The sequence below is a fragment of the Branchiostoma lanceolatum genome, chromosome 17, assembly GCF_035083965.1.
Source record: "Branchiostoma lanceolatum isolate klBraLanc5 chromosome 17, klBraLanc5.hap2, whole genome shotgun sequence".
In the NCBI taxonomy this organism is placed as follows: domain Eukaryota; kingdom Metazoa; phylum Chordata; class Leptocardii; order Amphioxiformes; family Branchiostomatidae; genus Branchiostoma; species Branchiostoma lanceolatum.
Window position 1 is genome coordinate 249,781 of NC_089738.1, and position 27,720 is coordinate 277,500.

General features: G+C 43.0%; 2 protein-coding genes across 5 annotated transcripts in view; one reads left to right on the top strand and one right to left on the bottom strand.

Annotated features, from left to right (window-relative positions):
• Positions 1-17,722, top strand: part of LOC136422387 (alpha-N-acetylneuraminide alpha-2,8-sialyltransferase-like) — a 42,552-nt gene extending 24,830 nt beyond the window's left edge. For 3 of the 4 annotated variants that reach the window (XM_066410128.1, XM_066410126.1, XM_066410127.1), the window contains exons 2-8: positions 5,819-6,003; positions 7,508-7,828; positions 9,984-10,125; positions 11,823-11,935; positions 12,277-12,366; positions 13,175-13,434; positions 14,374-17,722. In XM_066410128.1, coding sequence (XP_066266225.1) covers positions 5,834-6,003; positions 7,508-7,828; positions 9,984-10,125; positions 11,823-11,935; positions 12,277-12,366; positions 13,175-13,434; positions 14,374-14,609 — 1,332 coding nt within the window. In that variant the 5' untranslated portion in view covers positions 5,819-5,833 and the 3' untranslated portion in view covers positions 14,610-17,722. Of the gene's footprint in view, positions 1-4,358; positions 4,494-5,818; positions 6,004-7,507; positions 7,829-9,983; positions 10,126-11,822; positions 11,936-12,276; positions 12,367-13,174; positions 13,435-14,373 lie in introns of those variants that run through there. The other variant, XM_066410125.1, reaches the window with a different exon arrangement.
• Positions 17,723-19,708: 1,986 nt separating this feature from the next.
• The window catches only part of LOC136423056 (calcium-activated chloride channel regulator 4A-like), a 28,393-nt gene continuing 20,381 nt past the window's right edge, over positions 19,709-27,720 (bottom strand). Inside the window, exons 9-12 of the mRNA XM_066411056.1 lie at positions 24,159-24,441; positions 23,160-23,333; positions 22,583-22,819; positions 19,709-21,681 (exon numbers count right to left, since the gene is read on the bottom strand). Coding sequence (XP_066267153.1) covers positions 21,062-21,681; positions 22,583-22,819; positions 23,160-23,333; positions 24,159-24,441 — 1,314 coding nt within the window. The 3' untranslated portion in view covers positions 19,709-21,061. The remainder of the gene's footprint in view (positions 21,682-22,582; positions 22,820-23,159; positions 23,334-24,158; positions 24,442-27,720) is intronic.

Consider the following 27,720-nt stretch of genomic DNA (forward strand, 5'->3'; position numbering starts at 1 on the left):
CGATTGATTTTTCAGTGTGAACGCTCCTAATCGCGATTGGAACGATCCAAAACGATCCAATCGCGATTGGATTGTAACTACCTCCGGAGGTAGTTTGATTGGATTAATCGCGATCGGATCCAATCCAATCCTATCAAATTTTGAGTGTGAACACAACTACGATTCATTCCATCGCGATCGGCGGAGATTTCGGCTGGTTCCGGGGGTGGGAGGTCATACATGCGGGTACGTGGGGTCATGGTTCGCATCGCGCGGGAAAACAAACCCAATCCGCACGTCAGATCGCTCTTTTACAACAACAACAACTTTTCATCGTCAACAATGCCCAAGAAGAAGAATAAAACTCCGTCAGCAACTTCAGCTGGTGGCAGATGGCGCGATGAGGAGACCAGGGTCCTCATCGCAATTTGGGGGAGAGAGGAGGTGCAGGCCAAACTGGGGAAATGTCACCGAAAGAGGGACATTTACCGCACCAAGTGACAATATCTAGCGGAAAAATAGACACAAAACAAGGACAACAAGGACAACAACAACATTTACCAGATGATCGCCTATAACATGCTTCAATCGTGCTTCAATCGCGATCGGATCACGGCGTACTTTAATCCACTTGGCGAAAAGCAGTGTGAACGCAAAAGTTTCTTTGCGTTCAATCGCGATCGGATCGAACAATCGCGATTATACTTCAATCGCGATTGAAAAAAATGAGTGTGAACGGGGTGACCTGGGCTTGATATTTGTATCGTCCCCTAACGTTTCGCCCTTGCGTTTGTCGACCATCCCCGATTCCGGGGTAATCCCTAGACCTTGATGTAGTGCTATCCGAAATGTAGTTGTTCAGTCACCATGGTGCACAGTCCCAGCTATAAGAGCTCCATATTACTGTTCAATATCAGGCCTGCATAATAAGATATGGTCCGTTGTACGGTATCGTGAGAAAGGCGCACGAAATGTGACCCTTTGTGAACTCGACTCTTCTGAATACCTTGTAAAAGATAACATGTGGAAAACCCTATCGCCCACAAACAGCTCAGCACGGGCATACATGGATCAGAACTGCAAAACGGTTGTCCAGACGTTTGTTGCTGAACCTGCACAAACCGCTGCAAATATATCCAGTTCTGGTGAGAATGTGAAAGGTTGATGAGTGAAGAATCTTTGTTGTTGAGTTACGATTACGTTGTGTTTTTGTCGTTTGTCTCTTGTCCTGGCGGTACCTACATGGGGATATGGAAAGCTTACGCCAGCTGAAGTAAGGCAGTCCATCCAACGGGTGACCTTGTCCATGAGCCCGCCTATGACATTCCTCCCCTATCGTTCACCCTTCTCGGCGTTTTGTCTTGTTTTGTGTTTCGTCTGTCTCCACTCAGAGCCAACAGCCATATGTTTCTTTTCTGGGGGCCAGCCCGGAATCTGGGCGGATAGTTTACATACTTCCCCCGCTCTCTGGAGATTACCTGAAGCCTGACATGTGCCCAGATTGTTTAGAAAGGGGCGAAGATTTCGGAAACAAGACATTTGGATTTGTGGCCTCCACAGTAACGATGTACGTAATTTTTGCTCTCGAAGCCGCAGTATCTTTTGTCGTCTGCCCAGGTTAATTCTTGTTGTGTAAAAGAGTGGGTGAGTGTAAGTAGTTCCTTGAAATTGTCCTTATTAATCTTTAGTAACCTTGTTGAATTAGTATGCAGAAAATTAGATATGTCTTTGAAGTCCAAATATGTACTAAGAGTTGAAGAGGGGTTCTTTTTTTACCCTGAAAGTCGTAACTCAATAACTGGTCTGAAACTTTGGTACTCTGTTGTCAGTCAGCGATACTTTTTCTATTTGTACTTCCACACATCTGTGATTAACCTTTATGTTTTAAGAGATAACTACAAAAAGATATCCCAATATCAAAGGTAATGCTTGTAATAAGTATTTTTCATAAGTGGAACCCTAAAACTCATGACAACAGCGTGTACCAATCGCCCCACGCTCGACAACGCTCCGTCCCCGACTTAGCCTGTGTGCCATCCTATTTCTACCGGGGCTCCAACATTCGCTACCCCCGACTCCCGTTGGCGTCCATATGCATGTACATGTATGACCGACGGACAGACATCCTCCTGGTTAGTTCTCGCCAGCCTGACCTGACCAGGTTAAGGCAGGTATGTTGTCTGGCCGCCATGACCCGCCCTGGTAGTTAGGACCTTCGTGTGTACCACATGTTGTGTGTCTGAGGCGCCGCACGCCCACTACTGCTGCCGTCCTCCACACGACCCACCACCAGTACACTACCAGTCTATGTTTATTTTCCAGCAACTTACAGGTTTGTCTCATCCTACAAAGCTTTGTCGAATGTTTCCTGTGTTTATCATGTATCATTATTACAGGTTTGTTGAATTATCACAGCATTGTCGGATGGCGAATCAGTATTGTTTTTGCTGGCGTCCATTGACGCTGCCATGTTGTCTGTTTAGACATCGGGCGCCATTTTGTTGGGTACGGTTTGTTACGGCGCACCAAGGTCACATGTGTTGCGTTACTCTTACGTCACAAAGTCATGACGTCAGCTACTTTTTTCCTGTTTTGAATAATCTCCATGTACGTATCGTTGCTTTACTTCGCGTTAGGTAGAGAGGCGACGTCTTTATTTCTGGTTGGTGACAAATTTTCGTGTTTTCCACTTCTTGCGACCTAATAACGGTCCGAACTTTCATGATATCCATCCTGCGTGCAGTTGGTTTGCTTCTGTAGATTTGCACTAGTACTGATTAGGCCAGGTTGATTTGACTATATGGATCAAATTGCAACAAAAAATATTTATGAAAACGTATACTAATGAGTAATGTCGTAGAATGCCAAAGTCAATTTCAAATGCAAAGAAGAAGTTTCGAAAGAACAAAAATGAAGAACCTTTATTTGTGTCGAGTTTTATCAATCCTTTTTGACCACGTTTAATGATGAAGGCAATCTTTTTTTTTGGGAATTTTTATTTTCTTTGCACACTCGCATCATTTTTCGGGTCCCCAGAGGATGTCATCCATATAATCAAATCAACATGGCCTTAATGCCCAGAAATGTAACCTTGGTTTGTTTCTGACAAAGATCTACGACGTCTGGTCCCGGAGGTTTCAGTGCAATTAGCTTCTGTGTCATTCAGTGGACCGGGGAGACTGGTAGTCTGATTAGAGACGGCCACATCTGACGGAGCACACGTGAAAGCGGCTTCGTGGCAGACACAGATTAAGCGTACACGTCGGGTTAGATCGTGCGGCAAGTGGTGTGTTTTAGCGAGGTGGTTGTGGATTTCCCATAGGGAGATGGATGACATCGGTGCAGTTCCAAGGACTGATAGCCTGTGTTTCACAATGGAAGGGCTGCCACAAGCCTGATTTAGTCAGGCCGCACGGGGCCTGTGTGAGGTTCCTTTTGGTAATACACAGAAAGGTGCAAGCGAAGTCAACGGAATTGATTAGACGATTCCGGGAGTGCAGAACATTTCTCCCTCGTAGTATTTTAGCTGTCTACAGATATAGCACCAATGGGCCCTCATAATCAAGACAAGAAGACAGTCCAACCGATTGATTTGCCTTTCAACTTGCAGCCTTCAAAGGCCATGAGAGCCTTCCGGAGTGGGGCTTGTTGCAGCCCGCCTGTCGCCTGTTCTTTGTGGATAATGTTGTCTTGTTGTCTACTGATAACCGGCCAGGCCATCATGTGCAGCTTCTATCTATTGTTCAAGGATTTGCCGGTGGAGCTCCTCTTTCACCAGACCTTTCCACCAGCAGTTGGCGGGGCCGCCGAAAGGATGTTACACATGTCATTTTTGCAAGTCGAGAAGAACATAACCGATAAACCAGCGGAAGTGAGATCTGACGCTGTCTTGAACTTTGAAACAACATACGTCTGTTAGAAACCTGTAGAATTTATGGAGATTTTTTTTTTAAGTTGCAGACGCGTCGCCGTAACATAGCAATCCATCCAAGGTGTTCAGAGCAGTGGCAACTCAAAGGTCAGTGATCTGACGTGACCCCTTATATGACCTGATCACAACCAACTGTATAAATTGTTCTCGCGCCAGGAAAGAAAAAAAGAAAACTTAAGAACAACGTAAACAAAGCAACTTCGGTAGTACTTCGGAGAACCGCACCTCGAGCAGATCTTAGAGTCTGGTCTCCGGGCTGAGTTTTGTAAAGGTGATAGTCACCTGATATGTCAGTCCTTCCACAAATGTGGTAAATCTCAATAAATAAGTAAATAAGACTTTGAATATGTATCGTAATTGAATCGTCCAACGGTTTCACAAAGCACAATCCGACATGGTATCGCATGACACTGACATGTAGCCGATATCGCGTGTTCTGTCACGAGTCGGACACTGACGAGTTATGGCGGGTGGTTTGTTTGCGTATCCCGCCATCATCAGTCTATTAGCGCGAAGGTCGACACCGAGTAATGCCAGTTATTTTGGTGCTTGCTGCTCGATACCAGTTCTGCAACTACTGACGGTAAGCACCCCCTCTTTGCAGATGACCCAGACGCGCACTATATATCACTATTGTCGTCCAAACAGTAACGGTTTCTCTTTTAGATTAGAAGAATTTAGCCATAGGAGCTAGATGGCTATAATTCAAATGTCCCAGTTATACAGTATACTTGGCACTTTCGAATAACATCTCCATACAGATTACACCATATTTGTAAGGGTTTGTCTTCCGTGCGATAGTGCTTGTAAGTAGTGACGAAATGTTATTGTGGAAGTGGTAAGTGAACTGCCGTTTATGTCTTGCATAAACTAACACTAGCGGCAGGAGAGTTGGTTTCAGATTGAGCCGCCATTTTCAGCTGCGCTCATCGTATGTATGCAGTGTTAGCCTAGTATTACAACCTCGTACAGCCTTAGATCCGCTTCCCAGCGATGTGTACGGGACCTAACATGTAGAAGACTGAGCACTAGGCTATTGTCGTGTTACTGTCAGGCTTACGGAGCGATTGTCCTTCCACGTCTGTTGATGTATTCATCATATCTGTTGAGCCAGTTGCGTGCTTTTGCGGCATGATGCGACACACGTACAAGTCCTGTACGTGGTAGAGTTGACAAGTATACCCTCTGCACTCGACACATGCCCATGCCATTATCATAGGTAATATAATTACTTTCTCCGGAAAGGATGGTTGGAAGGGGGAGGGGGGCAATTGACAGGAATTGCCCACGGAATCAACTTTGTGAATGCGTCAGAATCAATTTTGTGATATAAATGTCACTCAACTTTATTTCAGCAGGATCCATTTTTTACCGATTAGCCTCTTTGCTATTAGATGACTATCATTTGACTCCTACTAAGTAGTACTTATTGAAATATCATAATCTATCTTCTGGTTATTGAACAAGTATCATCTTATACCTTGTTATTGACTTGTAATCATGTAAGTTCAGATTATTGAACAATTATCATTTGACTCAAATAATGAAATTGATGTCATTTAATCTAATGCAAATGCACTCAAAAATCAATATACAATCTGTAAAAAAATTATTAGTGTCTTATTACGTAACCCGTGTAACTTCTATTTTCCACCTCTAATAACACATGTGCAACAAATGCAAGCTATTTTATTGTGTTGTTATTTGATTTCACCTTATGTTATGTTAAGCTACAATTATTAGTTAGATACATTATTTGGTTTTCTTTGTTTTTGAGGCTCTACTTGTTGCCAGCTCTCAGATTTGAACAGAATAATTGAAATGGGTAGATAAATAGATGATGTTTGCTGCTGTTACCTGTGCCAATGCTAATGTATGCTAATGTATGCTCCTGTGTGTGTGTTACAGAGGCTGAGTAGTATTATGCAGCTGCGGTCACGGCGATGCGTCCTGGTGCTGGGCGTGTCCATCGTGTGCAATGTAGTCCTGTTCCTCCGTGTCATGCAACCACGTGAAACCCACGTGACGGAATTCATCCGCAAGGAAGGGGAATTCCAAGAACTCCGGGCAGCTGCTTTGCAAGAACCCAGCAGGTATGCAGACGACTGCTTCCTATGAGCATGTTCACGGATCCAACTGTGCATGCGCAGGGCAAATGTGAAGGACCCTGAGACATATACAAAATACGTCTGGATATTGTTGTGCAAACCGACCGATCGGGGCCATATACATCTTGACAATCATGTAAAAAGCATGGCCGAGACAAGAATTGTGTACAAGTCAGGGACCTTCACCTTTGACATCCGCATACGTAGATTCTTGAACAGGCTTACCGGGCGTATGGTGCTGACCGCCATGTTGGTGTCCTTGATTTGCATTTCAGTTGAACATAACTCAAGTGTGCACGTGTTTTTCTTTTCTTATTCTATCGACACGCTTGTTGTGTATTCTTCTGGTATCTCCTCTGTGAGCTGTACAGACTGCCGAACGGTTATCTGAGAGAGTCAGAAGGTCATTAAATGTCCGAAAACGCTAATTAGATAGGAGTCACTGAAATGCAAATTTACCGAAATTCAAATCGCCAGAGAATCGGGAATTCGATGGAAAATCTACCTGTTATATGCGAACATTGGCCGATCTCTACAAATCAATCGTGCAGTAATGGAGAGAACACGGGCCGTATTGCTGCTGAAAATAAAGGGCGAGCTATTTTCCTTCTGAAGAGCTGACATCAGATATACGTCCCATGTGTTATATGTATATGAACCAAGAAAATGATATTAACAGCTAGCACAACATGCATGAATATGTAAGAGCATAGTTGGTAATTTAGATCACCATTTTGCATTTAATTTGTTTTCGAACATAGTGTTCAATCTATTGACGTCAGACATCTAAAATGACAAACTGTCTACGGATAGACACTGCATTATTGTTTGTTTGTGCCTTTATTTGATATCGACAAGGCTCTGATCGCCCTTAGTAGAGTTCGAATGAATGTCTTTTCTTTCTCGGGTCATCAACTGAATAATACTTTTCTATTCTAAAGCTATGACTATGGATGGGATGGCGAATTGACATAGTGTCTGTCAAGGCTTTTATTTGTTATGATACAGACTCTTTTTTCTACAGCGCTACAAATTTATTGGCCTAAGTACGTAGATATGGAGTCGGGACATAAGTAGATTGAAAATATCTGTGCTTGTCTTTCATGTTATTAGAAAATGATATTCATCTTCAACACTATCTTGACAAGAAGGACATCGTTTCTGGGAGGCTGGTATATAATGATACTGAGCTATTTCCAAACAATGTCAACTGAATGTTATCTATAAAAGCTTTATTATGAATTGAAGAAATGTACTTTTCCAATGCGTGGTTACCTTTGATTTAAGAATTCGTTTTTAGTTTGTTCAAACTCCTTATTTTTCGTCTCCAATTAGAGAGAAACGTGTCCTTTAAACGTTCTTAAAGTATGTTAACAAAATGGTTATTTAGATCAGAAAGTTGACAACCAGTGGGTAGTTTTATTTGTATTTGTGTTTATTGTCATGCCTCATCATTGTCCAACCTAGCTGAACATGTTGCTTTTCACAGATTAACGGATGACGAAAGTCACGACGTACTCAGACCAGACGAGCCAGCCTTCCGTTCTCGTGACTTCCAACGAACAGAAAAGGAGGAGGCGATTCCAAAATCTGACGATGAAGAAGATCCAGAGACTGATGATAAAGACAGTGAAGACAACAAGCAGGAGGATGAAAAGGTGGTGAAACCAGTTGCCAAGGAAAATGTTTTCCATGAATCGGGGATGAAGGACAATGGCACGGCCCCCGCCACCACCTCCCCACCGCCGGAAGCTGTCCCCACTGACAACCCCAACTGGGTCTTCAACGTCACGGCTGCAGACGAGTTCAGGTGACATTGCTCTCTCACTATTACTTTTGATAAAGTTCTTTTCTTCTAATATTACTGATTTATTTTCCAGGGCATTATTATTATCCTGTTTACCCAATTAAAGATAATTTAGCAATATAAAGACATTAAACTGAGTAGTACTTACATGCTAAAACATGTTGTCTTTATCGATGGCGCTCAACCATTGTGCGGCAGCTTAGGCTGTGATTATAGAATCATGAGACGTCTTGTTTTGTGCATGATATTGATTTTTCTATTGTTAGAATGATGTTGCACACGTCAGGCCAACAAGGGCGAGAGGCACACATCAAATGTTAATCCATCTTTTTATATCTATCTATCTTTCTCTCTATCCCAGTATATATGAATGTATATATGTATATATTCTGACAGGGGTTTGTGGGAGCACGTAGTTGCTGTGGTTTTTGTTTTATTGACTGGTTTTGGTCCATGGTCCCAACGGGGCTGGCCTTCCTCGCTTACCCACTCATCGCATACCGTGTGCCTCGTTTGTCCACATCCGACAGACCGGTAGATAACGTCAAGGTGATTTCGTTAGCTATAGTTTAGGGCACTTAAGGTAATGTAATCAATAGGGTAATCTTGGTCCGGTGGGAATACGAACCATAAGTGTTTTTGAATGCAAAAGATAGGATATCTATTGGTATGGATCAGTGGATAGCAGGCACACGTCATCATATATTTATGCCAAGTTAAAAACATGTAGAGCCCATTTACAGATAGAGATCACACGGGGAACGCAAGGTTTGCATGCTGTCAGATACAAATGGGGGATATTTCGCCAGCAGCTATTTTCATTCCGCACACGATAGCATCGCCACTATTTCCGTCTGACATTTTGGGGGCACCAGGTCCCGATAAACGTGCTGGAATGGCTAACCTTCGGTCACTCCGCCAGTTATGGACCCTGTTTCCACAGGACATGTGGGTCCTCCGCAAGTGCATAATCTACAGAACACAATACTAACTGCCTTCCTTTCTGCAGACAAAGATGTAGACTGGCGCAGGTCACTGTCCCTACAGTCGTTTCAAATATAAACATCTTCCAGACAAAGGAAAGAAGAGGATTGTTAACATGATGTGACAGTTGTTTGACCACCATAGGCTGTGTAAACACAATTCGTGCCCTCGAGGCCCCCATGAACATTTTAGAAATGCTGTCAACTGTATTTCTGGGCTCGACCGATAGCAATTATTGCTATTAATTATGTATTCCTTCCTTTCCACTACGAGTAAAGAAAACAAAGCCCCTATTGTACTCGTTATTGGATTATAAAAGTAAACAAAATACCATTTGTTGTGATACTGTCTTCAATAGGTGATGATAAGGCCTTCTTCAAATAGTGTATGACTTTACGTCTGATCCAAAGATTCGAGAACTCGCTACAGATCGGTACTCTGCTTTAGAATACGCATGGCAAAATTCGCGAGCGTGCTTCTCATTATTCATGTGGCGATGACTTGATTTTTGACAAGGACCCAAAACTAAGTACGGAATATATATCCGTAATGCATTGACGAGAGCTCGAGTACGGTCAAGTAACGCAACAAGGCCAATTAACGTCCGATTTGGACAGAGAGTAAGTGGTGTAGGTTTTGGAAAGGATCACTAACACTTGATGCCATTGATAGTCAAATTTATAGATCGAGCAATGGCAAAAGTTGACAAGGATAATGATATAAGAAAGCAAGTGGAATCCGTCGTCCAATTTGACATTTAGGTGTACAAAATCTTTGAAATGGCATTCCAAACAACCCAGCAGTTGGAGGACATGCTGTGTCGCATCGGGTGGTACGTGGTTAGTCGCGTGGTGGTCCTGCTTTCTTTGGTCCACCGATTTGTCCCACAGAGACCCCCCCCCACACACACACACACACAATGCAGATCTTATTGTTTTGATTGCTCGTGTTCTGGGCATGCTATGGAAATGATGTTTTGATGGTGAATAGCTCTTGGGCTTGTTTAAAGATGTTGAATAGGTTTGGACCCCCTAGCATCTTTTTGTAGGGAACTTTGCATCAGGATAACTCAAGAGGTAGTTGTTGGAGTTTGATGGTGAATGCTATGTACATGTACGTAGCTTATCATAAATATACTAGTGAGTCTTGAAATATGTATCTTTTCCCCCAACAGGACTCTTGTCGAAGAAGCAACTAAGACACAGGATATCTTTGTGATGACACAGAGAAACGTGCAATTAAACAAGCTTTTGAAGTACGAGGCACAAAAATATTACATCAACGTCACCAGGGACCTTTACAACTGGTTACCCAGGGTAAGCTTGGACCTTTATCAACTTTTTCATGTTACTGTGTTTCTAACCGACACTGTCTACTATTGCCAGGGATATTTGAACTTATCTTCGTCTCTTACTTCCTGACATAAACCTAAAATTGCCGAAAGAGTGAGCTCTTAAAGCTCCACTTCAAATCATTTGCTGGGCGCAAGGGACGTATGTTGCATTGTTATCTCCATGGAAAAAAACACCTTTTTATGGAGATATTGTTTTGCGTGTGCTTGCTTGTGTGTTTGTGTGCGTGCGTGTATGTGCGTCCGGATGCTTAAAGTCGACATAACGGAATAACGTCTAGATGGATTGTAATGATATTCGGTATGTAGGTAGGTGTTGGGAGGAGGAAGGTCAAAGTCGATTTTGGGCCACCTGGTATGTGTCACTGGAATTGCAATGGCGTATTTGTCAAAATCTTCCAAGGAGAATAACTGAAGAAAGGAGCAACAGATTTTCATGTTATTTAATATGCAGGTAGCTTAGACAGAGATGTACACAATGAAGTGCGACTTAATTTGCATAAGTAATGAGGAAAATTCATATGTCCATCATATGTCCATTGTAGGCATGCTATGACAGATGGCACCTGTTGGGTCCGAAACTGGGACAAGAATTCCCCAGGGGCCCGACAGCTGGTGGTCCAACCACAAATGGATATAGAACCAAACCTGTATTCCGGGGTACTTGTTTTTATTATGTGGATAGCTTAAGTGTTACTTGGTATAATGAAATGGTAATCATGCAAATTAGAATCTCATTTGCATAATACATGGGAAATGTTATAAACCCACTCCATTTAATGGTACGAAAATTCAGAAATGCACAACATTGTATCTGAGAAATGAAGAGACATTGATAAATAAAAGTTATGCAAATGAAGATCTAATTTGCATGATCAATGAGAATATACTTTAATTTAATATTGGTAGATAACTGGAATTTCATACTTGTGGCATTTGGAAGTTACGTGACAGTGAACATGGTTGAATATTAATTATGAAAATGTGAGAGAATTTGCATAATATATATTTCATGGAGATATGAGGTCTCCGAACTCTTGTTTCGTTTGGTGATTCTTGATTGTTTCTGTTTTCGGTAGGAGCGCTCGTCAGTACTTTTGATTTGCATATCCTCGCTTAGGTAATCTCAAAGCAACTTTGCACACTTTTTGAATAATGCATCATTGTGCATTTTATTACGCCAAATGACAGAAAGGCCGTGCTATGATACCAAACTAACTAAAGAGAACATTAGCACGAGCACGCTTTTCACATGTCTATGTACATCTGGATGGGATTTTGTAGGCCATCTGCCCTTCTATTTCTGTTTGGACCTTCACCAGTTTGTTCAGATGTAGAAATCAACCCGTTTGTTCAGATGTAGAAAATACACCTGTTCGTTCAGATGTAAGGGATGCACATGCCTGTTCAGATTGGACATATGCATATTTTGATAGTGCATCTATGTTGGTACATGGACGATGATGTAACTTTACTCCAACACAAGGACAGTGGGTTCAGTCCTCTGGTCTTCTCCCGGATAGATGAGGACCAGGTCGCTCAGGGTACGTCTCCTTCCGGAAGTGCGACATGAGCACCGATTCAGATGTGTTTGGAAGTCTATAACGGCCCCCGTCTCCTTACACATTTTGCTCTGATGTAAGATTGCTCCTATTTGTTTAGGATCCGCCGTTCGGCTTCAAGAAGTACAAGAAGTGCAGTGTGGTGGGGAACGGCGGGATCCTGCTGAAGAGCGGGTGTGGCGAAAAGATTGACTCAGCAGACTTCGTCATCAGGTAATGGCGCACTGTTGTAGTGACTTTCAACTGTACGTTTGAACTATATTATTGTAACTCGGAAGCTATTTGCATGAAATGGAGTTGAAGCCTGTAGGGTCGTTATTGTTCAGATTCTGGTGTTCAGATTGTGTGCATGTGTGTATGTCTATGTGTATGGCCGTGTCTGTGTGTGTGTGTGTGTGTGTGTTTGTGTGTGTGTGTGTGTGTTTTTGTGTGTATGTGTGTGTGTGCCCTTTTGTCATGGGAGGAGTTTCGCTGCCCACCACTTCAGCGTCACTCACTATGATGACAGTTAGTACATTCTAGTGCTAACTTCTGGTTTGTCTTTCCTTCTTTAGACTAAACCTGCCATATATGGGGAACTACTCAAGAGATGTTGGCATGAAGACCAACTTAGTTACGGCAAATCCTACCATATTAAAAGAAAGGTAAGTGTACCAAATGGAATGAATAGACAGAAATAAGTTTTAAAGATGTAAGAATTCGAAGAATAAGATTTAAAGACATCGTTAAGATACTTCAAGTACAATGTTACAATTTCAAATAAAGACTGCCACGACCTCATGCACTCGGTAACAATATGAAATGTTGCGCTACTTTGTATCATCTATGAATAATGATGCTTACTTCTTGTCAAATTGCATAAGTCCCAACGGAGACTTGTATGAATGATTATCCAAATGAGTTCCTAATAATTGTATTCATTGATGGTCTTCTACGACAAAAGTACAAGTCGCATGTATCAAATTCCTTCCTCATTCTTCTATACTAATAATGCCCGCATTTGTATAATGTACCTCTCATTGAAGGCCCGGTCACATTCATCATACGATCGTATTCTCGGGATAGTCGTGCATGTGACGTTCAAAATTTAGAAGTTCTGTCTCAGATCACGACGGATATAACACAAGGCCCTCACGACGCGGTCACATTTGTCGTAAGTCGTCGTACGATTTTGATGTTGCATAATTTTGAAGTAGGCTGTGACAGAGTCAACCGCCGACTAGTTAGGATGTAAGACAGCCTTTTTCCGAAAGATAGCTGATATTTTATTATGGCACACGCACGACTATTCCAAGAATGCCCTCAGTTTGCGGTTGTAAGACTGTCGTACAACAAAAAGGGCCGGGCACTCAGTCTTCACTTGTTATTATAAAGAATGATCATGGCTAGAAATCCTTGACATTTGTTGTGTTGTTTAAACTTACAAGAACATTCTTTCTTCGTTACTTGCAGATTTCGGAGCCTTCGGTTTCGAGTCAATAGAGACACCTTTCTGAACTACACGTCACACTTTCAAGACGCGTTCATGTATTTTAGTGCGTTTACGTATAGGATGTGCACAACGTTATCTTTCAACGCTTACCGAACAGTGCAAAGTGTTAAGGGCAAACGAACCAATGCCACTGTAATATTTGGACACCCGCAACACCTAGCTCTGGCTACAAAATTCTGGAAAGGACAGTACAAGATAAACGAAAGAAGATTAACGTCAGGTGAGTTATGCCATACGTTGTATGATAAAACAACTTCTGATGTATTTTCAGCGAAATGTACATCATCATCAAAATGTACATGAAAGACATTAATAAAATAACACGTAGTTTATATAAATGTAGGAATCAAAAGAATCTAGCCGTGTTTTTGTATATGTTCGTAGATATGGTATATCCAAATGTTTCTGCATTTCATGTCGTCATCAAGATATCTGCATCAACGCATCTAACCCATATCCGCACCGGCATGTCGGTACATTTGGTACGCTTTTACATCTGGACGTCTCACTGTCTGTCTATCTCTCTCCGTTCCTGTCTCTTGCTCACTCGCCCGCTTTCTTTGTCTTACGACAGCAACTTTGGGCATTCTCGGGGCTATCGTTTATATGTCGTACGAAGTCCAAAACCCTCTGTCGTAACATGCTGTCGCAGATTCTTGTCGGCAGTTTGTTTATGCCATAGCTTGGTGAAAACCTTACTGCGAAATAAAACTTTGACGTCGACAAATTTGACCTTTGCCTGTTAAGACAAGCGCTTACTTAAAGGACTGATCAATTGTAAGGTCACAATGTGTGACGTCAGGTCTCGGCATTTCCAAACCAAAGCGAATAGGGGTTTTCAATCTGGCTTTCCTGAGGATGGATTTAGAGGAATTTTGTGACGAATTCGAGGGAATCAAGGAGATGGTGAGCTTTGAAACCTTACAATTGATTAATTCAATCATCAGGCGAGTAGCCGTCAGAACGGCCCAAGTTACAAATGAAGGGAGAGCCCCAAACTATGGCTGACTTATGTAAAATGAATGAAGGCTTGACTTTGGGGTATATTTAGCAAAGTATAGTACACTTATCAATTTTAAGTTTAGTCTGCCTTTAATATTATAGCGGTCCCGAAAATGACGTGTCGCTGATATCCGTTTGATTTTGCTCTCGTTCCCAGGTCTGTACCTGGCGGGTACCGCCCTCAGCCTGTGTGAAGAGACCCATCTGTACGGGTTCTGGCCGTTCGACCACGACAGGCAGGGCCGCGTGCTCACACACCACTACTACGACAACGTCACCATGTCCGCCAAACACAAGAGAATTCGCCAACATTCCATCCCGGAGGAGTTCGCTGTGCTGCGCAGCCTCCATAACCGCGGCGTCCTACACATGACAACGGACAGGTGCTCTTGACGAAAACAAGAGACAAATCTCAGCTGTTCAAATAAGGACGTTCACGATTCGAAGTACGTATGCACAGGGTCACAGGTGAAGGCCCCTGAGACATAGTCAAAAACATTCTGACATTGTCATACAGATCGACCGACGGAATCTGGACAAGCATGGTTGACGCAAGAACTGTTAATAAGTCGGGGGACTTCGCCGCTGACCTACGCATGCGTACTATGGATCGTGGCCGTCCTTATACATGTGTATTACCTGTTATGTTATGAAATGGCCTCTATGTGTGACATGTACATTAGTGATATTCATTCAACAGACTTGCTGATACAACTTGACATGTTGGATGTTGCTGCACTCTATATAAAGGAGGGGGAATCCTACGTTGCACAAGGACAACTTTCACATGCTACATCAATTATAACGTAGGTCTTTTAATAATATAAAGTTGTTGGGGTAAAAATATGTGCAGATATAAGTAAACCAATGACAACAGTAGGAACCTATTGCACCAGTTAGCAAAATCTAGCCAAGCGAAGGATTAAGTACCCTATATCTAGGTAGAAAAATAGATACATACATACATACTTTAGATAGATAGCTGAATATAGATAGATAGATAACTATAGATAGATATTAATAACAATAGCAGATTTCTGTACTTATAAAGAAATAAAATGCTCATGTATTGTCTAAAATGATTTGAAAAACAGCGAATGAATTTTTTATCTGACGTGTATTTTTGAGACAAACTTTGGTATAACGCTAAGGACCTTTTGGCTGACTCAAGCAGAGTCAGTTCTTGAATGCTCGTCAGATATGTTGCTCTCTACACGTAAATGCTTCTTGTAAATAATGCTCTGCACCGAAACAGCAATACGCTAAATGCTATCGCCAGATTACGCTAGATGCAGACTTAAAGGGCTTGAATCCTTAACTATTTTGTGGCCACTAACCGTAAAATGAACTGAAAGAAATCCACCCGTCTAAAATCTCCCATTTCGGAAAGACATGTATTTATATCGTATCACTATATAATGTTCTTTTTATTTTGCACACAATGTGTGATGATTTTATGCTGGGTTATGCCGACTTCTTTTTCCAATATGTAAGATAATAGGAATACTTAGTAAAAAGAAAGGATATATTAATGACAACAGTATTTCTGCGTATTTACCTGTTGGACATCGCATCATACCACCGACGCAAGGTGGCCCATAAGTGGGTATCTCACTAGGCTAAGCCTAACTACGCCAAATTATTGCGACAATCATGCTAATTTTCGTCAATTTTTTTCTTGCGTTCACACTGACGTGCGACGCACGAGTAAAATACTAGTAAGTGACCTCTAGAAACAAAATGGCCGCGTCCGGATTGTCAGAGTTCTCAGTTTCTGCACCAATTCAGATACAAGATAACTTTATTGGATATCGCAGTGTTTCCGGTGACTTAGAAACCAATGTACACCGATTAAAATTCATCAAAAAGAGCTTTGTAGTGATCGCGCCGCAGTATGCCCATTTGCGCCACGGGCGACGAATTGGTTTGGCACCGTCTGCGCCACTTTGCGAATGCCCTTTTGCAATTTAGGCGAGGTCCAATGAGATACCAACTTTAGCCACTAGAAATAGTCATTGTAGATAATATTTCAGTTAATGCACCAGCTTATGTTGGAGACCCTCTCATGTCAAGAAAGGCTAAGTGTCTACAAACTCACCACGTTCGCACAGATGTTCGTACTGACAGACTTGCATAGGGTTCTTGCGCATGACTCCAATTCTATATTACCGATCTCTGCTGAAAATCTAGTTTTTTAAAGTGCACTTCTTATGTCTGCCGTCATCGAGATATGTTGTCAGGTAGAGCGTAAAGCGGGTATCTCACTGGACTGTACTAAATGGCGCTGGTGAATCGCGCTAGGAAATTATGAATTTGCGCCAACTTGTCCTTGCGGTCACACTGACGTGCGACGTATTTGCCCAGATGAGCCAAACAAAATGGCCCCACCTATTCTCCGTTTCGATACCAGATAACTTTATTAGAAATCGCAGTGTACAATGATTGAAAAATCACCAGAGATTTACAAAAGTAAAAAAGAATGTTCATCGCTTTGCGGCATTATGCACCCATTTTTGCCAATTACGAAATTTTGATATATTTTTTTTACAATCGCAAGTTCGTGCGACAAGTTGCTCCGATTGACGCCGAATGGCGCTAGTTTGCGCAGTATATGGCGCGAATATGGCGTAGTCCAATGAGATGCCCGCTTTGGTCATTAATTACCTTTATGTAACTTTTCAAAACGTCCATGCTTTTTTGATCAGAGGAAGTCAGAAAGGTATTTTCAATACGGCCAGTCCAGAAACTGTAATAGTGCAGCCACGTGGTGGTCGAACTTAAAGCATGTAGTACATGTGAGGTATTAAAAAAAGATCTTACTAGTACGGCAGTATTCGATAAGATTCGTGATTTCAGATCATTTGAGGCAAACCTTTTATTGCATACCCAGCTTTAATGAAAGCCCGATATTTTCGGTACATATATGCTGCTGTTTGATACATTACAGTTGTAAATACGTTATGATATCGGTACTGATACATGGAGCGGAGGTATTCGTCATTCAACTTAATGTACAGAATGCAATGCAACGGCATGATAAGGACGTTAACGATGCTAAGTACGCATGCGCAAGGTGAAGGCCACTATCCCTGAGACATGAACAGAACACGCCCTGCATTGTTATGCAAATCGACCAACGGAGTCTGGACATGCATAAAGCATAGTGGCGATTGTTTACGTCTGGGTCCTTCACCTTTGACCTTACGAATGCGTGCTAAGAATCGTGAACCTCCTTGTTGCCCCGTCTATGTATTATTGTCGGAACATTTCTCGATATATTTATGAATACTTCTCATGTATGGTATCTACCATCTTGTTCATGCAATGTGTAAAAGAAATACAATGATATCTTGAAAATGGATCTATATTTCAAAAAGGAAAAAAGATGCAGTATCAGTAAATGAAACTCGAGGATTGAATGAAGGTGTTATAACTCGTCAAATCGTCAAATTCTCGGGATGATACATGTCGCCTTTGTCTTCAGGAATAAATGCAAAACAAGGTCACTGAGAAGTTTTTTATTCTTCATTTTGTGGTTAAAGCTTATGAAAAATCCAACGATTGGATATTCAGCTCACAAAGGCTTCGACTACTCCTCTACTTCTTCAGGGTAACTCATGAGGACGGATGTCGGTATCGGCCCCCGGCCCGGTGCATCAAGTTTGACCACGTGACTTCAAGATTTGCTTTTCCTGAGAGGAGTCAGCTGTTATGGCGTACATCATATAACGTTATATCATTATCAACTACTTCAGCCTGTGGTTTATTACCTTCGCCAAGAAGGTTATGTCTTCAGTGCCGATTACGTATCCGTCTGCGTTTTGTAAAAGCACTGACTATAAACAATGGAACAGCATGGTTGGGTTATAACTGAGAGGTCATTGGAACCAATGAGTGCTCACTGAAAGAACGTTGAGAGATCGGTTAAGGTTTTGGGCGCTGAACTGTGTGCGCATGTGCACGAGCTCGCCACGACAATTTCCGTTTCGTAAACGGTCGTCACCCGTTGAAACGATAGATGCCATTTCACCATGTATCAGCACACTTAACACGGTCAGATTACGTAGAGGTTTGGGGCTTAAGCTTTTTGACACCTGAGCTAGTGCACTTCCCTTTTCATTTATCTTACAGCATTTTTCACGATACTGTCGTACATTTGTAACGTTAATTGAAATGTTGCTGTCTGGCAGTCTGTGCGTTTTTGCCCCCAGAAAAGTTATGATATGCTCGAGTAGTGTAATTGCGCGATATCACGCGCCTCGCTTCCATGGAATCCCCAGGAGCCACGAAGATCGTCTGTACTTGTATTTATCACTTCTGATTGGCTCCTGCTAAGATTTAGACCACCAAGTCCGCAGGTCACGACCTGTTATTTGGACCAGATGAAGCCCTACCGATAGTGCCAGCCCCCTCACGGATTATGGGTTGACATGTGGGCGTATCTACGCGCACATCAGGCTGCGTGGTCCTGTACGATTAGCTCCGTAAAGAATAACGAAGATTCGCCCTGATATGACATGTACACATACACACACACACATACATACATACACACACACACACACACATACATACACACACACATACATACACACACATACATACACACACACATACATACACACACATACATACACACACACATAACACACACACATAAATACACACACACATACATACACATACATACATACACACACACACACATACATACACACACACATACATACACACACATACATACACACACACATACACACACATATACATACACACACACACACATACATACACACACATATACACACAGACATACATACATACATACAAACATACACACACACATACATACATACACACACACACACACACATACATACACACACACATACATACACACACATACATACACACACACATACATACACACACATACATACACACACACATAACACACACACATAAATACACACACACATACATACACATACATACATACACACACACACACATACATACACACACACATACATACACACACATACATACACACACACATACACACACATATACATACACACACACACACATACATACACACACATATACACACAGACATACATACATACATACAAACATACACACACACATACATACACACATATGCACACACACAGACATACATACACACACAAACATACATACATACACACACACACATACACATAAACGCATACATACATACACACACATACACATATACATACATACATACATACATACACACACACACACACACATACATACACGCACACATACACACACGCATACATACATACATACGCACACACACATACATACATACATATATACATACACACATACATACACACACACACACACACATACATACATACATACATACATATATACATACACACATACATACATACACACATAAACACATTATTGACAGAAGACAAACACAGCTCTTTAACGACGTGCATTTCTATTGACTCCTCGATCGTCAACAGTGGATACTTGTGGTGGTGGTTCTTTTTACAATTATGAACTATATTTCATTGGGCAAAATCTTTCAATGAGGATAACTGAACAAAGGACAACGGATGTTCGTGATATTTGGTCTGCATGTAGCTTAGACAGAGATTTACACAATCAAATGCAAATGATGCAAATTAGGACTAAATTTGCATAATTGATAACAAAAATCTATTATTTCATTGATACAAGTTACCTTTTCAGGTGGAACATTTACAGATACAAATTTTGCAATTAAGGACTTTATCTAATGAATGCGAAAGTGCCATAATTCCTCCATAGTAAATGATGAATACCTGTGAGATATGTAAGTAAAAGGTGTAAGTATTAGAATTAAAGGTGTTCATCACCATGCACCAATTATGTAAATATGAAATTCTTTTGCATAATTCATGATGAAATGTTAACATGTAATTATTCCAACGGGTAGGACCTTTACATATGCAATATACATGATTTTGGTAGAGAAAACCCTCAAATCAAATGCTTTGCAAACCTAGTTGCAACCTTATTTCCGGATTCCGTAATTAATGAGATAAGATAAAACAAGAAAGTCACAAAAGCTCTAAATACTTCATGGATGTATGAGCTCTCAACCTTTTGCTTTGTTTCTTGCAACCAACTTTTGGGCATTACTTTTCAATAAAAGATTATTGACTAAGAAAATTTAAGATGCATTGTTTTTAATCTTTTTGTTTAACGCAATTTGAAAAACACACGTGCAACATTGAAAAACACAAGTGAATATATATGTCATCCGATTTAGCTTGACGAGTTGGAGTTCCGCCAAAATGAAGTCATTAAAAACAGAAGAATTTTTTTTTTTTTGCTGGGTATTAGCCTGTACATGTGATACGCAATCTGTCGCTGTCCGTGGCAGGGCTGCCAGACGCGTGATTTAAGCGGGGATCTCACTGGACTGAGCCAACTGCGCCAAATGTATTGAAAATGTTTTTTTTAAACCTGCAATTGACAAAATGGCGCAATCACTGAAAATCATCATACATTAGTTGTTGTTTTATTCAGTGGCAACACTGCGCTTCCAACAAAGCTATCTTGTATCTGATTTGGAGCCGAAACTGAAAATATAATATTCCCGACGAGGCCACGTATTTACCCCTGCGCCAAACGTCGGTGTGACCGCAAATGAAAATTGGCGCAAATTCCTGGCGTGATTTGGTGAGTCCAGCGAGATACCCGCTTTAGTCAGGGTAGCAGGTCATATTATCCACGCGTTGTCACACATCCGGGTAGTCAGGGTAGCAGGTCATATTCTCCACGCGTTGTCACACATCCGGGTTGAAGGCGGGGTTTGCCTGGGCAGGTGTGGTCGTGTAGCTGGCAGGTGCCGTGGCATCGGTTCCGCGCATGTTGCCGGTGGTGATGCTGACTTTCCGCACCGACGCCTTGCCTAAGGCCCTGAAGAGGATGAAAACAGCGGCTGCGACCACTGTAAGCCCACCCACGACACTGCCAACAACAACCCAGGTGGTGGTCATGTCTCCAGACTGTCCAGCGGGCGATGAATCGGATTCAGTCGACATAGGTTCGGCTTTCCCTGGGGTCTGTGACGTCACCTTCGGGGCCGAGCTTGAGATCGGCTGTTGTGTTGACGCTGAGGATGATGTCGGCTGGGATGTGGTGGTTACAGGCGGGATGTAGGCCAGTGAAGCCGAGGCCTTGTTAGATTCACTGGCACAGTTTCCATCCGCGTCACAGGCTCGCACGGCAAAGACATACGTCACGTTGTTGCCTCGTTCTGGCATCCTGATGACGTATGTCTCCAGCTGGTTGGGCTGGCGGGGGGACAGAGGCCCACCCTGTACAACCATGTCGGCTGTGACGTTTGGCGAGTCTGAGAAGTTGGTGAGGAAACCCCGACTGTACTGCAGGTCGTACCGGGCAGCTGAAAAGAAATGCACACACAGAACATTACACCAGATGTAAAAACTCATATACTTCGGTAGGCAGCATGAAAACAAAACAATTTACTCTTTCTTTCCAACACAAAGTGACAAAGTGACTGTATCCATCCACTCAGGGCATGCAGTACCCAGACACTCCTTACGTCCTTACGTCATATCAACTGCTGAACTGAACACATTTTGACCAAGAAGGGAATACTTAGACCTTACTTGTTCCGTCTAACCCAAAGTCTCTTGATTTGGCCAAACGTTTAAAAGAAACGAAGAATTTTCAGGATTTCATGTTGGTACTATACTCGTAATTGCAATGTTGAGCCCTCCACTGCGCAACTGCGCAACTGAAATCGTGACGTCTGCCCTTACAGGGCTGACGTCACTGTTGAGTTGCGCAGTGGAGTGCAAAAATTGCGAACACAAATCTGGTCCCTATACTATACTTTTTAAAACCCTTTTTTTTCTTGAAAATTTTGGTCCATTTTGGAGACATTTGGGCTAGAAGGGACAGGTAGGGTCTAACCTTTCCTAGTTTGGTCAAAATTTGTATCTTTCAGTCATTTATTTGGCGTAAGGAGATACTTAGTGGTTTGGTTTGACATGCCCTGAATGGACTGTTCCAGCCTGGAAGTAGGTCAAAGTTGAGGTTTGTTTACGTCTGTCAGCTGTCCCGAGAGAACGAGCTGGTCAACTATCTGTTTTCTTTGGATGATTCTAAAGTAGACAGATGTGGCTTTCTGGTGCATAATCATTTTTGGGTCTAGCAATGGAGGTTAGTACTTTTCTTAGCCCTTGTTTTAGTGCTTTTCAGCATTACTTCCTCTTGGATTTCTAACTCTGTAATCTGCCCTACAGGTGCATAGAACACCATATCTATTAACGTCTCACCTGGACCATTCACAGTCAGGTCATCGCCCACGGCGGTCCAGCCCAGGGTCACGGTCAAGTTTTCAAACGAAACTGATGCCACCCTGAGGTCAGTTATGCGCGAGGGTGGGGTGACGTCAGGAAACCCCCCTCCCGGAGTCACCCTGGGGAAGCCCTTCAGTGCAAACACGCCACCTTGCGTGACACGCTGGAACTGGTCGGTCTTCTGTCGCTCCACGGTCACGTTCAAACTGGCGGCTGGAGTGCGGAACGTAACGTCGTTAACTCTTGATACGAAATGAAACTGATACTTATTGATAGGTGCTTCATATTCGGGCGCATTGCGTTGTATTGTATTGTGTTGTATTGTATTGTATTGTATTGTATTGTATTGTATAAGAGTCCGTCTGTGCGTGCTGAAAGTTAACACAGGTATGTTTCTAAAACGAAATACAGTATTTCTTACTATTTTGATGTAATCGTAATTAGTATTGAAACGTCTATGCTTGGCCTTCATATATGGATTCTATAACTACTTTTCAGAATAGTTCGTGCGCGGTTTCGTCGCAGAGATGTAGTGATTAGCGGGTAGCCTGACCTGGGTCCTTCGGCAGAGCTCCTCCTGCAGTCCCGCCGAGCGGCCCGTTAACAACCACGATCTCTGCCTGCCCGTCGCCATCGTCCACCCGGACGGACACGCTGTAGCGGCCGTCCGCCGAGAAGGCCAGGAAATATCCCGAGTACACCCCGTCATTCTTCGTCACATCAGCACCTACAGAGGATATTTGGTGTTTTGTTTGGCAATCACGGAGCAGACCTGCGAATTTGCCGAAGCCCTTTTATCATAGCATAATCAAGGTGGCAGAACACAGTTTTCGGTCTACTATATGGGGTTTTCTATAGTTAAGGACCGACTTCGACGCAGTAAAACGTATAGTACTAGTGTGCAGTAGAAAAATATGAAAAAACGAATTGCGTTCTGCGAAGGTCACCACAAACGACAGTTGCGTGAGAAATCTTCCAGGGGCAAAAATGTTTCACGTTTAACCATCCAACATGACAGCTAATATTCACGTCATAAACTTTAATTTTTATGATCTTTGTGCCAACCTCTAGGACGCCTGGCGGTTTGTCTGAGATTGGCACACCATTTTTAATGCAGTTACGATCTTTGATTAGTCTATGCTTCGAATGCTTTATTACCGTTATCTCACCGGACTGCGCCCAAATATTCGCCAGTCATTCGCAAAGAGTCGCAAATTGTCGTCCGAAATGCGATTTCCAGAAGACTTATTTAGTATCGAAACTGAGAATGTGACATTCTGGGCGCGGTCATTTTGTTTGTGTGACCGCAATGGAAAATTGGCAAAAGTCGCAAAGTTGGCGCTTAAGGGGCGGTCACGTTCGTTGTGCGATAGGTCGCTAATTGAGGACCGGTGCGGTCGTACTGATTCAAGGGTAAAATCCAAAAGGTTGTCGTACATCCTTGACAACAGTTGAAACCGTCACAGCCTCGCAGAAAAAAAACCCAGAAAAAAACGTACGACGAACGTGACTACGCCTTATATATACGTTTTGTATGTTCTTATTGACCTACCAGCTCCATCATCCAGCAGTGTTGTCTGGTGTGTGTCTCCGGTCGGTCTAACCACCACAGCCGCCACCCGGGCACCCAACACCGGCACGTAACCCCGCGTCACGGAGGCGAACACGGTCAGAAACGTCGGCGCCGTGTCCGTGTAGATGACGTCCGAAGAGCTGACCTGTGCCGATACAGTGATAGGCGGCGTATCCATGGAGACGGCCCCGGAGGTCACATCGATGGTGATCTTCTGTGCCTGATTACCATTGTTGGTGACGTTGTAACTCCACTTCCCGACCTGTGGGAACGGAAATTGGCGTACTCAAGCTTTTTGAAAACGTTTAATACTGGAGTTAGAAGATCACATACAACACATCCCTACAGCTCAACTGGCAGCAGCCTAGCAGTTGAGCTCCTGGCTCCAATAAGGTGCTTCCTTGGAGACTCCAGTTTCATACTGGGTTGGGCATCTCGGTTGGGACTGCACCCGGGAAAACGCAGAAAACACTTTGATGTGTCAATTGTAGCTTTATTACAAACGCACACCGAATGCCTAATTCAAACAATACAGGTGACTGATGAAATATATAACGTTGTTAGATAGGAGAAATGAAATTCCATTGAAATCCTATTGCTGCATTATCGCCATATCTCCAATTAATGCAAGTACACACATGTTCATGACGACACGTGTTGCTCACCTTGAGATGAATATTGACCATTATCTAGACCACTCAAGAAACACATCAGTTCACAAAGAATAAGCAAGGAGGCTGTTATACATATCATTATCATTATGTATATATTGTATTTTCGTTTACTGTCGGGTCCAGTCACCCCCTCCCCCGTACACATACTGAACGACCCCCCCTTTAGCAAGATCTGCCACATTGTTTATCCCGACGCGCAAGCATACAGCTGTCAGTAATTATTTTAGCGATTTCCTGTTCCCAGGATCATAAAAAAGTTATTATATACCAAATTGTAGCAATCTGCGCCAAAGCATACTGTCACCTCCCTCACTGTGACCCCACAAAACGAGCAGTGTAATCCGCAATGAAAACAAACATGGTGACTGGCCGGGGAATTATCGCCGATCGCCTTGAATTTCTAGTGATTTCTTGATCCCAGGGCCATGTATACGTTATCTTATGCCAAAGTATAGCAACCTGCGATGTTAACTTACCAAAGCATACTGTACTTGCGACATTTCGCCTCCTTTTTGTGTATTTATCACTCACCCGGCTAAACAAGCATTGTACTCCGCAATAAAAACAAACATGGCAACTGGCGTGGGCGCCGATGCCAATGGCCATCACTAATTTCTAGTGATTTCTCGTTGCCTTGGCCATAAATGTATCATTTCATGCCAAAATACTGCAATCTGTGATGTTTACTCATCAAAGCATAGTGTATTCTGGTAGAATTCACCCTCCTTTATGGGCATTCCGGGGCATTCCGGTGTAAAAAGGGCATTCCGGGGCATTCCGGTGTAAAAAGGGCACTCCGGGGCATTCCGGTGTAAAAAGGGCATTCCTGGGCATTCCGGTAAAAAGGCAGACCGCACAAAACTATCGCTATATCTAAAAGTTTGGCATCGAATGAGGCATACAACTTACTTACTTACTTAGTTCGAGCTCCCGCTCGAACCAATCCTGAAAGCTCTCTCCACAGCACTTTGTCCTCCATGGCCCTTCGTAGTTCCTTAGTATCTTGTAAGTTTGTGTCACTACGTAGATTGTCTAAGTAGGTGACCCTGGGTCTACCCCTACTTCTGCTAAGGCATACAAAACCATCGCTATATCTATGAAATCACAACGAACACGGCTAAATATCCAAACTCTTTTCTAACTTCATCTTTCCGATTTATGACATATTAGCTGATGCAACTAATGGTGAGCAGGAATGGGAAATAGTTTGAGTTTTCAGAATTTTAAACAGAAATCACTAAATCGTCTCGGAATGGCCGTGGAGTTCAACACTTAATGTATGAATTCCACGGCGAATCGCCGCTATTAGTGACGACCTTGCCGTTGAGTTCATCACTTTATCGTCACGGAATGGCCGTGGAGTTCATCACTAAATCGATGAATTCCATGGCGAATCGCCGCTATTAGTGTCGGCATCGCCGTTGAGTTCATCACTATATCGTCTCGGAATGGCCGTGGAGTTCATCCGCTATTAGTGACGGCATCGCCGTTGAGTTCATCACTATATCGTCACGGAATGGCCGTGGAGTTCATCAGTAAATCGATGAATTCCACGGCTAATCGCCGCTATTAGTGACGGCCTTGCCGTTGAGTTCATCACTATATCGTCTCGGAATGGCCGTGGAGTTCATCACTAAATCGATGAATTCCATGGCGAATCGCCGCTATTAGTGTCGGTATCGCCGTTGAGTTCATCACTATATCGTCTCGGAATGGCCGTGGAGTTCATCAGTAAATCGATGAATTCCACGGCTAATCGCCGCTATTAGTGACGGCATCGCCGTTGAGTTCATCACTTTATCGTCTAGGAATGGCCGTGGAGTTCAACACTTAATCGATGAATTCCACGGCGAATCGCCGCTATTAGTGACGGCATCGCCGTTGAGTTCATCACTTTATCGTCTCGGAATGGCCGTGGAGTTCATCAGTAAATCGATGAATTCCACGGCGAATCGCCGCTATTAGTGACGGCATCGCCGTTGAGTTCATCACTATATCGTCTCGGAATGGCCGTGGAGTTCATCCGCTATTAGTGACGGCATCGCCGTTGAGTTCATCACTATATCGTCTCGGAATGGCCATGGAGTTGATCACTAAATCGATGAATTCCACAGCGAACCGCCGCTATTAGTGACGGCCTTGCCGTTCATGAGTTCATCACTATATCGTCACTGAATGGCCGTGGAGTTCATTACTAAATCGATGAATTCCACGGCTAATCGCCGCTATTAGTGACGGCATCGCCGTTGAGTTCATCACTATATCGTCACGGAATGGCCGTGGAGTTCATCAGTAAATCGATGAATTCCACGGCGAATCGCCGCTATTAGTGACGGCATCGCCGTTGAGTTCATCACTATATCGTCTCGGAATGGCCGTGGAGTTCATCCGCTATTAGTGACGGCATCGCCGTTGAGTTCATCACTATATCGTCACGGAATGGCCGTGGAGTTCATCAGTAAATCGATGAATTCCACGGCGAATCGCCGCTATTAGTGACGGCATCGCCGTTGAGTTCATCACTATATCGTCACGGAATGGCCGTGGAGTTCATCAGTAAATCGATGAATTCCACGGCTAATCGCCGCTATTAGTGACGGCATTGCCGTTGAGTTCATCACTATATCGTCGCGGAATGGCCGTGGAGTTCATCACTAAATAGATGAATTCCACGGCCATGGAGTTCATCATCCTATTGATGAATTGCACGGCCGTGGAGTTCAACAATCCACGGTCGTCGGATATACCTGTATAAAGTGGAAGGGCTGGCAACCCCTCCCTGAAACAATATACTCTGCTAATGAAACAGCAAGACAGCCTGCTGCCCTGTGTGCCACTGGGGCAGTAGAGCGCATGGCCACTCTTGG